The sequence below is a fragment of the Microtus pennsylvanicus genome, chromosome 19, assembly GCF_037038515.1.
Source record: "Microtus pennsylvanicus isolate mMicPen1 chromosome 19, mMicPen1.hap1, whole genome shotgun sequence".
NCBI classification, from domain to species: domain Eukaryota; kingdom Metazoa; phylum Chordata; class Mammalia; order Rodentia; family Cricetidae; genus Microtus; species Microtus pennsylvanicus.
The window spans coordinates 30,684,257-30,698,429 of NC_134597.1; the positions used below are offsets into that span (position 1 = coordinate 30,684,257).

Below are 14,173 nucleotides of genomic sequence, written 5' to 3' on the forward strand. Positions count from 1 at the left end.
AGTGGCTCGCCTATGACTCTGACCCCAGTGGATTCAGTTCCCTGTTCATGCCCTCTTCTGGCCTCCACGGGCACCTGCATCCACATGCACACAGACACACACATATACAAATCAATTTAAATCAAAACAAAAGTGTCTAATGGAGAAAATAGCTGCTTTCCATTAGATAGTCCCTAAAAGACAATACAATTGTTGCTCCCATAATGAAAACTCTAACAACCAGACCTAACCACTAGTGTGGGTATCTCCTTAGCACAGCTCCCTGACATGGAAGACACCCACCGGGACAGGCTGAAGGACCACACAATGGCACTTAGTTGTTTCTATTTTTAATCCTTTAGTTCTAAGCAAGAAAACACAGCTGTCGTTAACGGAGTCAACAAGGGACTCAGTAGAGGGGCTGGCGATCTGTGCCGAGCATAAAATGAGGGTGAGGAGCGACAGGTATTGTCCCCCCAATGTGTCGCTGGTAGACACAGACAATCTGGCAGGTGAGCCCCCACTTAAAGGCAAGCCTGAGTCTTAGGCACACCCTAAAGGGGGTATCAAGTGGTGAGAGTGAGCCTTCCAACCCCATCACCCAATACCTTCTAGAGATCACATCAGTATCCCTGGTGAGGGCCAGGCACCCTGACAGTCAGCCCCACAAGCAGTGCAGCATGCAACAAAACAGCTAATTCCCTAAAGAAAGATCAGAATTTCTGTTTGTCTACAGTTACACAAACGTGAGGAAGAGTTGTGCCTAAGGGATATTCTGGGATTCCGATCCTGGCTTCATCGCTTGCTGGTTGATGTGTTATTTCACTGTCTTGTGTCTCAGTTTCCTCCTCTACACAGCTATAGAGAGTAGAAGTGTCTCCCTCCCTCATAAAAAATGTTCTAAGAATGAACTGAAATTAGCAAGGTGCCTTACTTAGCACCCAGCAGGCCTCAGCTGATGTTACTAATACAGCTCTGAGGAGCCAAGGACAGATGACTGAGCGCCTACCAGACACGCATCTCAGGACACCTGGGTTTGGTACCAGGTGGGAGTCACTGGTCTCCATCACCCCCTTTTCCTCAGCACTGCTTGGTCGAGCCCTCTCACACTCAGTGGCTTCCTGTAACCAGAGCTGCTTCACCAAAGCTCTGCCAGCGATTGTGAAGAAGCACACAGAGAAACCTGCCAGGGGCGTTCATCGCTGGAGAGACGGGAGTAACCATTCATCATTTGTAAATTCGTCCATGTATTGCCACTTCCGGACACTGCTTCCAGTTCCTTGAAGAGACACTCCACCTTAAAGGGGAGGGGCAGCTTACTGGAAGTTGAGGGCAGTTTCTAAGCATCCCAGCTACTCCAGAAAGAGGCGTTTTCTCTCAGGTGACAACGGGGGGAGGGGGGGCAGTTTTGGAAAGCAAGAAGTGTGATGACGGGCTGGAGAGATGGCTCAGAGGTTAAGAGCACTAGCTGCTCTTCCAGAGGTCCTGAGTTCAATTCCCAGCAACCACATGGTGGCTCACAACCATCTGTAATGAGATCTGGCACTGTATCCTGGAAAGTGTATATATAATAAATTAATTAATTAATAAAAAAGAAGTATGATGACTCCTACAACTAGGATGGAACAGCCGTGCCTTCTAGCCACGCCTTGAAGGAAGTTACAGGCCTTCCTTTGAATTCACGCTCTCTCTCCTGGTAAAACTGGACTCCATGGCTTGCTTATGCTAGCCTCTGTATAGTGTTTTATTTCTTTGCAAAAAAGAAAAAAATCTTCAGTTGCAGAAAATATCAATACAATGAGATCATAGCCACAATCCTCCTTCTTGGTGGCCACCAAATTCTGTTCTAGACCAAGTTACTTCCAACAAGGTAAACTCTCCAGAATATCCCTTAGAGATAGGACCTCGCCTATGACATGAAATACGGGCTCGAAACACGCCTGCATCTCGGCTATCTTTCCTGGCGAGGACTCCACATCCTTAAAGTCGCCTGAAGTTAGCATGTACAGAAGGTGAGAGTCTGGCCAGGAGGTGATCAGTGGCACTGAGGTTTCCCCATACGCTTCACAAGAAAGTTGAGGTGGTACTTTCTCCCCGAAAGTCACCGAGCAGCAGAGCATGTGCTCCGCGGAGACCTGAAATGCAGCTGCTACAGAAAACGACATTTGCTAGTCTCGGAAAACCTATGTCATTACTTGAACTGGATCTCCCTTACAATGAAACGCCTGCTGCTTAGCAACTAATGCAAAGGAAGAGCCCAACTATCTCCCTCCCTCCCCACCCCTTCTCATTTTCTCCCCTTTCCTAGGAAGAGTCATATTAAACAGAGACCAGGGAAGGGTAATGGGATGGCAATGAGGTCACCCTTGCTGTCAATGCCATATGGATTTGGTGGGTGCCAGTTGGTAATTGATTCCATCTCTGGCCACTGCGATTAATAACGGAGATAAATTCAAGTAAATAAAATTAACAAGAGGGTAATGTTGCTCGCTATCTTTCCACGGAGTCGCCTGAGGAAACGGAGCCTGAAATAAAAAGAAAGCAGGACCTGAGATTTCAAACTCCAACGTGGATCTGGCAGTGGGCGCGCACGGGTGTGAGCGATCAGGGCTGTGTTTCCTTCAGTGTACGCTGACTGTGGAAACAACACAGGGAGCCTCGGATTGTTTTGCAGTTAAAATGAGATCACTGGTGTGAAAGGGGCTTACCAACGCTAAGCCTGAAACGCAGCACACACATTTTTATTATTATTAAGTAACCTAAATTTAGTTGGTATTAACAGTTAAAGAAATCTCCAGAAATTGGTCTTAAGAGAAAATCCCCTGGATTCCGTTGTAAGTAGTCTTGTAACAGCTCATAGAAAGCTTCTGTTTTAATCTTTAAATAGCGTCAACATTTATTTTCCCAAGACATTCCGAAGGTATTTTTAAAGGTGGAAATGACTTGGGGTTTTATGACGGGCTGCTTTGGAAGCTTCACATGGACATACAAACTCCGAAGAGCACTCTGTGGAAAAGCGAATGTGAATACTCTCAGCCTGGTTAAGGAGGAAAGAACCACCCCTTCTAAGGATATACTTCTGATCATCGAACGGCGGGGATTACCAGTCCAGCCCCGAGACATGCTCATACATTCATTAGTCCTAACTTCTTCTCTGGACCCCCAACCCGGGACCATCCCCGCCTTCCTTTGAGTTCCACTCTGATTACAAATCATGAGGTCCTGCCCTGCAGGTAGAATTGAAAAGGATCAGTGCCAGGCTCTAATCCCTGCAATCATTTTTGAATCCCAGGAAACTAGATTTACCTTCTCCGCTCCCAATGAATGGAAAGTTCACCGTGTTTTAAAGGGGCCAGCATGAAAAGCTCAGTCTTGTCCTCCCTACAGCTGCAAGTGGCCTGTATCCACCCAGCCCCGAGTCTCCTGCTGGGGCACAAGACAAACTCGGGTAAGGCCTTTCTCTGAGTCCTGGCTGAGGCCTGTCTGGGCCCGCTGAAATGGAATGCATGCCACACACACCGCCTGGGGAGTTTGGTCTAATAAGACAACACATTGTGAAAATCTGACTCTTTGCCCACCAAAAATGGGAAAGAGTGGAAGAGTAACCGGAATGAGAAGCTGCACTTGGGAAGCAGCGCGCGGTGAGAAGTATGTAAATAGAAACACGGATCTGAGCCTGGCACTCTAACCAGCTGTGTGGCCTTGGAAAAACTGCCGACACTGCAAACTTCCTATCCTTATCAATACGGTGGACGTAGTACTAGCCCCTGCCCAATCACAAGCTCAGCAAAATGCCGTACGCTGAATGTTTTGCAGCTCCCGAGAAAAACTGATAACTGGGGTTAGTCACTACTTACACGTGGGGAGATACCTAGGTCGCCTTTGTTGCCTTGGGAATGGTTCCGACGACAGAAATAGTAACGTCGGTGACTTCCTAAGATGTTGTGAGGAAATGGAAGGTGGGCTGAAGGTCTGTGCTTACTCCCTACCCCCAGAAAACCCACACGGTCACGACTATGTCCCTGCAGTCTCATGGCACCCATAACATACACATAAAGCCCTAACTAATTTTTCCACTGAGGTCTAACATCTCCTTCATATGCTGAAATCCTAACCCCAAAGTGATAAGTGGGGAAGAGGGAATCAGGCCGTGGACAGTGGTGCTCTCTCGTCAGTGAGATTGGCAGCCTTCTAGGCAGAGGTACCTCCCATTTGTGCTCTCTACTCTCAGCCACGTGCAAACACAGAAAGATCACAGCCATAGGCAACCCAGAAGGAAACCCTCCCCAGAACCTGGCCATCCAGGTACCCGGGTTCCAGACGTGAGACTCTAGTGCTATGCTGTTTACAAGTCATTTGGGCTCTAATACTTCGTACAGCAGCTGCTGGAGACTCAGACAGCTGAGAAAGACACATGGCCCCACAATTTTCTCCTTCCTTCGAACCTCAAATGCTCGGGATTGCATTTCAAGTCGAAAGAGACAAGAGCATGCCACCGCTCCGCCTCTACAAGGACAAGGGGTCAATTTAAAAGAGAGAATCTATTTTTAATCAAGCTTTTCCATCAAAAACCTCTACAGGGAATGCTCTCCGTCTGAGTGCCTTGCCTCAAAGTCTGCCACACACAATGATTAAATCTCCAGTCCTTTTGGCCTGAGAAATGTTCCAGAAGATTTCCTCAAAATGATACATGAAACCCCTTTTAAACACTGCTTCTACATAAGCTCCTATAAAGCTCCTCTTATCTCTAAACAAATTGCCTTCAAGGTTTGGCTTGTTTTAAAAAAAAAATAAGAATGATTTTTTTTTAACAAGTGGCTGGGGAGATGATTCAATCTGTAAATACTTGTTGTGCAAAGATGAAGACTTGAATTCAGATCCCCAGCACCATGTAAAAGTCAGGTTGGCATGGCAGGCTACTCATGATCCCGGTGCTCAGAATGCAGAGGCAGGAGATTCCTGGAGCAAGCTGGCAGCAGACCAGCTGAACCAGTGGGCTCTGGACTTGAGTGAGAGGCAATACCTCAATATGCACAGTGGAGAGACGCTTGACATCAAGGCCTATGCATACATGCGGACATGCACCAGCACACTCATACGTGAACACACATACACACACACCACACATACATGCAAAAAATAATAATAACTTCCCCAGAGCTCTGGCACACCTCACACATATACACTTTAATAAATATTAGCCCCTTTAATAAATCTGCTTTCTATTTCCTACAAATCTACAAATTTACAAAAGTAGCCATCTGCCTTATCTTTGTCTCCTGAGGAGAATAAATCACCCATACACACCCCAACATTTATATCAGTCTTGAGCTGGTTTTATGTACTCAACAATAAAGCCATATACAGTTCTTTAAAAAGTAATTCTGTTCTTTGGCCTATTTGAGCTGACTGGTAGAGCATCCCAGAAGGTTGAGCCTCCCATTTTTTAAATAACCCAGAGCAGTGACGGGTCCTCCCCACTACCTACCCTCTGATTGTCAGAATAGGCCAGTCAGCCTCTCTCTGTGTTCCGAAGCAGACGTCATCAAGACAGCAAGAGAGATGTTTTGTGTCCTGCAGTCACAGGTAACAGCTCTGTTCTTACTCCTGACACTGCAGAACTCTGCCACCCCTGACCCAACTCTCCGTGTCAGGGTTCCTGGTCTCAGATGGCCAGCTAGTCGCCTGGCTCACTGCACCCTGACTCCCTACACATTGATGCTGCCTGGCCTCTCTGCTCTCTGCCTTCTGCTTGTTCCAGTGTCCAGACCTCTCAACAGCAGAAGCCTTGTTCACTGCCTGGTAAGCGTGAGCTACATTCGAATCCATTCTGGAAGTACAATATTAGAAATCGGCAGAAATTCTAAATTGCAGTGAATGCCAAACCCTGTAGGTTTTCACATCTTAATGGATGTCTACCTCATTTTCATACTATCTGAATCATTTTACTGACAGTCACTGATATGGTGTTAAATATTTGAAAGAATAATGCATTTTCTTGCTATGTCACTGAACTTCCATGTAGAGGACACCACCTATGCAAGCACACCTATGCCGTCTGCTTTGTGGGGGCTAGAACTGTGTCAGCTCATTCAAACTGGAAATAGTAGGGTGAGTACTACCATAGTGAATATTTTACAGACAGGGAAACTAAGGCACAGTGAAACCTTAAGGCTCGCAGAACAGCACACAATGAGTAGGCAGAAGTAACTATTTGGGCCTCAGTGGTAAGGCTCAGAACCAGGGCTCTTAAGTCTTACTCCAAGAATAGCCAACAAGGTAAAAGAGAGATTATCACACTTTAAAGTTTGAGTGGTGCCCCCATACCCAACAAAAGCCAGATTATGAGTGTAGCAAAGCCAGAACCAGTTCTTACCAGACACTTACTTGTGAGTCTAAAAATGTAAAGGCAAAGATCATGGAGGTTTGATCCAAGAACCATGAAATTCCTTTTAAACAATGGTACTTGGCTCATTCCAAAGTTCACAAAATTCGGGACTAGAAGGATCATCAGCATTTACCTGCTAAGACTTTTCCCTACGGCTGTCCCTGGGACGGCCCCTCCTTCAGCCATGTGCGTACATCTGACACAATGACTTACTTTTCTAGAATAGCCCAAGCTGGGTTCAGACCACACCTCTTTGAATACTAGGGGTACTGGCAAACTCACAAATCATTCTCTCGTGCTGTGCAGGATACACGAGTATGAAAGCAGCTGTCACTCTTTGAAGAGTTGGTTATTAAGCAAATTATAAACAAAGCAAAAGTCGGAGTCACAGAGTGAGTGAGCTAAAGCACTCTTCAAATAAACTTATGCATGCACATACAAGCACGCGTGCGCGCACGCACACACACACACATCATTCAGATGGGTCTAAAGAAAAGAGACGTGAAGTAACACATAGCCTCGGTCGCTGGAGTGGTCAGACAGAGTGGACTGCAGTTAGGACCGTCCCCAGGAATGCTGGGTTAAAAGTTCTACTCACAGGAAGAAATATGGACAGAAAATTCCCTGGGGAGAAAATCAATGCCGTCCCATGGAAAGGGATGAGACAGACAGAAAGTGAACCAGAGAGCTAATTAGTGCTGCTCAGAAGGCAAATTAAGCCCTTTCCCTGACAAGCTGCAAATAGATGGGTAAGGAAGAGCTTCTGCCGCCCTCCTCCGGCCTCCGACAGCTGGCTGGATGGCTGGAGCAAGTACTCCAGGACGAAGTTGTAAACAGAAACACGGCTCTGGGCTGCTGAGTAGAGCGTACGTGAGAGAAAGGCAGGCGATAGGATATCAGTATTTACAATGGACCCCAAAGAGGCAAGAGCAGCTGCTTGTCTAAAGTTGATGATTACGTTTATTAATTCAACAAGTATCTCTCTTCTACCTACCGATCAAGAAGAGCAAGATTCTTCGAGGCTGAGTGCCGCACAAGAGCGTACTCCCTTAATCTCCAAGCCTCCAAGGCAGACACCGCTGCGACACCATTTTATGGATGCCTATGCTGAGCCTCAAAGAGGACATACGATTTGTCCACCGCCACCCAGAAGACACCAGGTTTCAACTCCAGTTTAATTACAGATCGGGATATCATGGCTGACTCCTAACATAGCTATCTGAAGGGACCCCACTGCAGTCCACCTGAGCACGGACCCTCAATGCTCCCACCTTCTGAGGAGTTTGCTGGCACCCAAGCCCGAGAGACGCTGTGAGAACACTATGTTCAAACAGGCCTACCTAGCTTGGGATTTCATTTCTTTAATCTCTCCCATTGCGCTGGCTTGCTGTGGCTGGCAATTGCTCCAGAGAGCTCAAACAATTAGAAGTTAGTCTGTTTTATGATTATTTTCTGCACGTTCTATCTTCTCCTGGTATCCATTGGAAGAAGAGCTACATGCCACTGGATGCAGCAACTATCACAAGATGGGGATTCAGAAGATACCATCAGTGTTCACAGGACCAGTGTGATCAGTGCAAACCTACGTTGGAAAACAAATGTCCAGCCCAAAGCTAACTGTGGCCTCTCCAGACTCCTCTGGTTTCACAGGGGCTTCCACCCCAGGTATGCCTTGGGGTGACAGAAGAAACATGTACCCCAGATGCCAGCCCAGAAGAACAGAGAGGTGCAGTAACCAGGTTGGCCCTCCCTGGGAGTCCTCATTTTCTCAGATTAGAAAGTAGAATGTTGGAAAGAGCTAGCTCTCCTCTAATTTAGTTTGGCCCCATGAGGCAATACCACTGTTGCCACAACAGAATTGAACATCAGCAAAGCGCTATTCCGCTTCTCCAGCCCCCAGCTCCATGAGGCTTAGTGTGAGAACTCTTCTGTGTGAAAGGAAGGAAAAAAAATCAAACCCAACCTCTCAAAGATGAGTGTTAGCAATCGTGCCCTGGACTGCAGCTAGTTTGACATCACACCTGGTATGTGTCCTGAGGGAGAAAGCCAATACTTGGTGGTACCTAAATAATGACAGAAAGTGCTTCTGTCCCATCCAGAAGTCTTTATCTAACCAATGCATGAAATAGCGATGATGTTTAAAACCGGCTGTGTAACAAAGACAATGTTCTCCATATGCTACTAACTCCAAATCACAGCAAAGTCATGCCATGCCGTCCTGCTTAGCTTCCAACTTTTCAGCTGTCCTTTCCAGAGAACAGAGCACAACACTGTCTGCACTATACCACTATAGACACAAAAAAATCACAGACTGAAAATATTTGAAAAAAAATGAAGGAAAACTCATCGTTTCTGGACAAAACAGGCCATATTGTCATTACTGTTTTTATAATAGTATCTGACAACTATTTAGATGGTGTTAACATTGTATTGGGTATTTTAAGTAATGGAATGATTTATGGGTTATGAAAAAGTGCAAATAGGTTATAGGCACATGGAATGCTGTTTTACAGAAGGGGCTTAAGTGTGGGCAGATTTTCATATCTGCCCAGTAGTCCTAGGCCTGATCCTCCGCAGTCACCAACAGACAACTATACTCTGTTTCATCACAGTCAAGGAATGACTTTCCTTTCCACTAGCTGTCTACTCTAAGAAGGTCCATGTTCCTTGTCATCGCTTCTGTATTATATTAGAAACTTCCTGTGAGAAAGGTCAGGTGTGACCACCACGGCTTTCAACTGAAGAGACTGTAAGCCCGTGCATGGAGATCTCATAAGTAATGGTACCTGTCAAGGGCTCCTTAACGAGCAGACTTGTACTTTCTCTTTCACTGTGTGCCGCCCAAAGAGGAAAGGCGGCAGCTTTGCAATAAACCTCACTGCACCTACACAGCACCTGCAGAAATTATTTTAAAAGTGCATAAACTTCTAACATGGGTGTCTTCGTGGAGATAGCAGGTGTCTCGGAGGTGGTTTTGTTCTCAGAAGCAAAACCAAACAATTTGCTGGGGATCATGAATTTATATTTATTTCCAGTGCTGAACTAGTAGAGGGTTCCTTAAGGCACTAGGCCATAGAGACCAAGGCAGAGTCTCAGCCCAAAGAATGAAAGACATAGGAGGTGCAGGGAAAGCTGAGTGTGGTGGGGCATGTCTTTAACTCCAGCACTCAGGTGGACCTCTGAGTTGGAGACCTCCCTGGTCTACATAGTTGTACATAGTGAGTTCCAAGACAGTCAAAGCTACGCTGAGAGACCCAGTCTTAATTTTTAAAAAAAGAAAAAAAAAAGAGAGAGAAAGCGGGTAGACCTACAGTTGGTAGGCAGGATGAAAAGTCAGCACACACACACACACACACACTCATCCACACATGAAAAGAGTTCAAACCTACGACCAATGCTCAAGGAGCCAACCAGAAAGATGCAGCCTGAACAGAAAGTTCTTTAGAGTCAGATTTGCTTCCAGCCAAGCTCCCCTCCCCCCCATGCTTCAGGTTCATCATCTACAACACCAAAAAGCTCATAAACCATGAAGCTCAAATAAGATGCAATGTACGTGTCTGGGAAGAAGACACAGTCAATAAAGCTCTTGTCCTGCCAGCCTGAGGAGTAAAGTTCAGCCCTACAATCAGCTTAAAAGCTGAGTTGGTATGGTGGCTGCCTGTAATCCCAGAGCTTGAGAGTCAGAGATAAGGTATTTCTTCCCAGAGCAAGCTGGCTAGTTAGACTGGCCAGACTCACACAGCTCCAAGTTTAGTGAGAGATCCTGCCTCAAAAACTAAAGTGGAGAGAGCTCTAAAAAAGACAATGTCAACATCAGCCCTCCACATGCACCTGCACACACACACACACACACACACTCATGTGCACGCACGCACATGTTAACATGGACATGCACATCTACACACATGTACCCACACCCATGCTTCACACAGATGCACACAAAGATTCAACATGCTGTGATACTTCCCACAGTGCCTGATAAAGAGACTGTAATAAGTATCAGCTACCTTCTCTCTACCTCTCCCTCGCCTTCCCTGTGTCTTTCCGAGTTTTCCCCTTTTCTATTGTACCGACTTAAAATACAGCAGTTCTAAAAATGAGTTCCTACATATTATATAGTCATTTACACATATGTATCTGTTGCAGCACCATAATTTGCCAAGAAAAAGGAAGTAGTAATTTTAACAGAAAAGAGCCGGATCACTTGCACTGCCTGCTCAAACCTTTAGCTTTACAGTCTACGGGGACTATGTGCTCTTGGGGTGCAGATTCTGAAATAGAGGAAAATTCTCATTGGAAAAATCATCCCCCCCCCCAAAAGAGCAGCCAACAAAGAAAAGATAATGAGGGGAAGTCTAGGGGTATATAAAGGAGTTTATTTTACTTAACAAAGTAAAAGTCAGCAAAATGAATAATCTGCCTCCAGAAATGGTTATTTAAAGGCTTTTTGTAAAGGGCTCTGGTTCCTAAAAAGACAGGAGTCACTGCATATGCCCACCCACTCTTCATTTATTTTTAAACTCTAGCTTATATGTTCCTTAGCAACAAGAGGAACAGATGAGACCCTCCCTACACACACACACACACACACACACACACACACACACTCCTCCAAAGCCCCCTTCTTTCACACCAACTTTCACTCCACAAATGTTCATGTTCTTCAAGACATTTCCACCTGCTTGAGAATCTCCACTTCACCACCTCAAATGATCCCCTTACATGGAAGCTCTACCTCCCACTCAGATACACACTTCTGCATAGACTCTGTTTCCCGGGGGCCTTTCTGATTCCTCTCCCTTCACTCCTACCAGTTCCCACCCTAAGCCGTGCCCAGAATCCTCAGGATCACATGGAGGCAGTAGGGGACCCCCTGAGGACCCAACACCCAGATCATCTTTACAGATTTCTCATCAGCCTTTCATTAGAACCATCAAGTCCAGCTCCATCTCTAAGTCCAGCAAAGAGAACCACCCTGGCAAGCAGATAGACCATTTCCTCTGACTCTAAAAATAAATAAATAGCAGTGACCAAAATACATAGATTACTCAGGATAAACACATGCCAGGTGAGATCGTTCCTCACTGCCCTTCTTGCCTCGGAGGCTATCTGCTTGGTTTGGCTGCACAGTTTATGAGGTCAAGGGTCAAGTATTGCACGTCTGAGACAGCAATTCTCAGGTGGTGATGTGTAAGCATCCCCTTAGGAGTGTGACAACCGTCCTCACCCACAGAGAGTGGATGCTGCACACCTGAGGTGCTCTGTGTGCCAAGTGCCACTGCCCTGGTAACGGTGGGGCTTAATTTAAAAAGAAATAGCATCCGATAACCGAAATCCACCACTGTGGGGTTCAAGACAGGCCAGTATCGTGTGCTATTCCTCTCTTGCTGCCGTTCACACGTCTGTGTTTGTGTGTGTACACACGTCCACGTGCCTGCGGGAACACGCCAGCCCGAGAGCTGCAGCCCCAACAGTATGCTTTTCCAGGAGACAGGCTCAGAGAATGACCCCTGCCAAGAGGCAAGCTGAGGAGATTTCCCTTGCAAATTCTGGCTTCACAGCCCTACCCAATAAGGAGTCTCATGAATACCAATAACCCAGGAGCTTCTCTTAGCCCAGAAGCCAGACCCACAATGTACTTCACATAATAACACCGCCCCCCAGCAACTCACAGTTCCTAAACTAGGCTGAATATAGTCCCTGTTCCCCTAAGAGCCAGACAGACCATCGTAAGTAGAGCTGCCCGTGTCCCAGCATCCCTCCCTAGAGCTACCCCACTCCCTACCACCCGCCTATTTTTAGAACCCGAAAATATAAAAAGAAAGATCCATTTGGATCTGGCCTGTGTGAGTAACTAAGAGAACAACTCAGGTGGGAAACTCCCTCTGCGTGGAGAAGGGAATGCAAGCGATGGATGTGGCGGCAACCACCTGGCGAGGAAGACCATTTGGGAAAGAGCAGAAACCCTGGCGACGGGGCCTTTAGTCCAGGCAGTGCCTGTGGGGATCCCAATGATTCACACACCTGCCCCCATAAACAGAGCACACCCTCGCAACCCACACACCTCTGTCATCTGCTTTTGCTTACATAACAGCACATGGTGTGACAGGCTTAATACTTTAGGTGGTTTTCTAAAAGGGACCTGCTAACCCAAAAGGAAGCCGGCTACAAGGATGCCTTCCCCGACCCCTTTTCAAGTATTCCTTTGAGACCCAGCAAGTACAAGCCTTCATAAATCTATGCTAGGATGTTTGCTAAACTTTGAAAAAAAGACATTACCGAGGGTGGTCCCGGCACCTTCTCTCTTGCCTGGGAATGGAAGGGAAGGGTAAGGAACCTCACTTTGGTTCAAATCCTGACACAGTTTGGGCTTCTTTAAACGTAATCGTGTGGACATTTCATCCTCTACTGTCCTTGTGTCACAAACACATCCACCCCCGGGGCCGGCACAGTGTCTTCTCACCCTCAGCCATAGCTTGGGAGTAGCCTGCCCACATCATCTTCTGGGCACACCGAGAGAAGGAGATAACACATGTGCACGTAATGCCAATACCTACTGACATACCTCCGAGACCAGCATCCCACTGATCCTTAATGGGATTCCAAGATAAGAACTTCCATAAGGATTTCTATTCTGTATAAGGTTGTTCTTTCCTGCCTGTCAGAGCAGAGCTCGGCTATCCAGTTAGTGCCCACGGCTCCCCCAGGGAACTCTGAAAGACGGGGGGAGTGCTGGAAATGACGCCAGCGTAGGGGCAACTTGGACGACTTTTCTTTAAGCTGGGCATGTCTGGGTCTGCACCCACTACCCATGCACTCACAGACGCGGTTTAAATCTTGTTCTGACCTTAGCGTTTTCTCCTGTTACAAATGCCACCCCTCCTTGGTGTGGCAGGGACAAGCTGAGGGTATCCCGCTTCTTCCCTCCAGCTCAGTATTAAAGGATGAAAGAGAACAACACATATCCCCAGGAGAGAGAAGGAGGGGAGAGACAGACAGACAGAGATTCGGAAACAGAAAGAGGGAGGGGGAGAGGCAGGGGCACAGAGAGAGTTGAGGAGAGAGAAAGAGCTGGAGATACAGCCCTAACTCCACAAAGTACCTCTCTGGAGCAAGAGCAAGTGTCCCCCGCCCTGGGTGGCACCTGTCTTGCTGTCTCCCGCGCCTACCTGTAAGAGACCTGCTTCCGGAAAGTTAAGTCCCTCAGCTTCTCCTCCAGCGCCTCTTCCTTCTCCTTCTGTCCGGCGGCCGCGGGCTCCTCCAGGGCGGCAGCAGCCGCTGCCCCTGCACCCCGCGGGTCCGCACCGCCCTCGGCGCCTAGGCAGCAGCTCCCGGCGCCGCTTCCGCTGCTGCTGCTGCCACCCGTCGCCCCTTTCTCCTCTCCCGCCGAGGAGCTGGGGTTCATGGCGACCGCTCCGGCGGCCGCGGAGGAAGCCAAGGCGGTGCCGCTGCAAAGGCCGGGCGGGCTGAGGGAGCTGGAGGCGGCGGGAGCGCGTGCAGGTCCGCGCGCCGCTGGCAGGGGCAGCAAATGGCAGCCCCTTCCCGCAGCATCCATCCGCGGCTGCACCGCACCGGGGCATTGTGGGAAACTCCGTGCCTCCACTCCCCCTCCCCAACCAATCAGAGGCCACCTCTCTCCGCCTCCCCTCGGCCTCGCCCGACTAGCCGGCTCCCTCCAATTCTCCCACCCCCTTTTCATTTTTCTAAATCCAGAGCAAAAGCCGCGGCTGAACTTGAACTCTGCCTGCAGGCAACGAACCGCAATGGAGCAGAGAGGGGAAGGTATAGGGAGCCGCTGGGGACGAA

The 14,173-nt window shown here is 47.8% G+C and overlaps 1 protein-coding gene across 9 annotated transcripts in view; it reads right to left on the minus strand.

Moving 5' to 3' along the window:
- Dgki (diacylglycerol kinase iota) overlaps positions 1 to 13,926 on the minus strand; it is a 450,455-nt gene extending 436,529 nt beyond the window's left edge. For 8 of the 9 annotated variants that reach the window (XM_075953818.1, XM_075953817.1, XM_075953819.1 and 5 more), the window contains exon 1: positions 13,537 to 13,926. In XM_075953818.1, coding sequence (XP_075809933.1) covers positions 13,537 to 13,922 — 386 coding nt within the window. In that variant the 5' untranslated portion in view covers positions 13,923 to 13,926. Of the gene's footprint in view, positions 1 to 9,756; positions 9,814 to 13,536 lie in introns of those variants that run through there. The other variant, XM_075953820.1, reaches the window with a different exon arrangement.
- Positions 13,927 to 14,173: the final 247 nt, after the last annotated feature.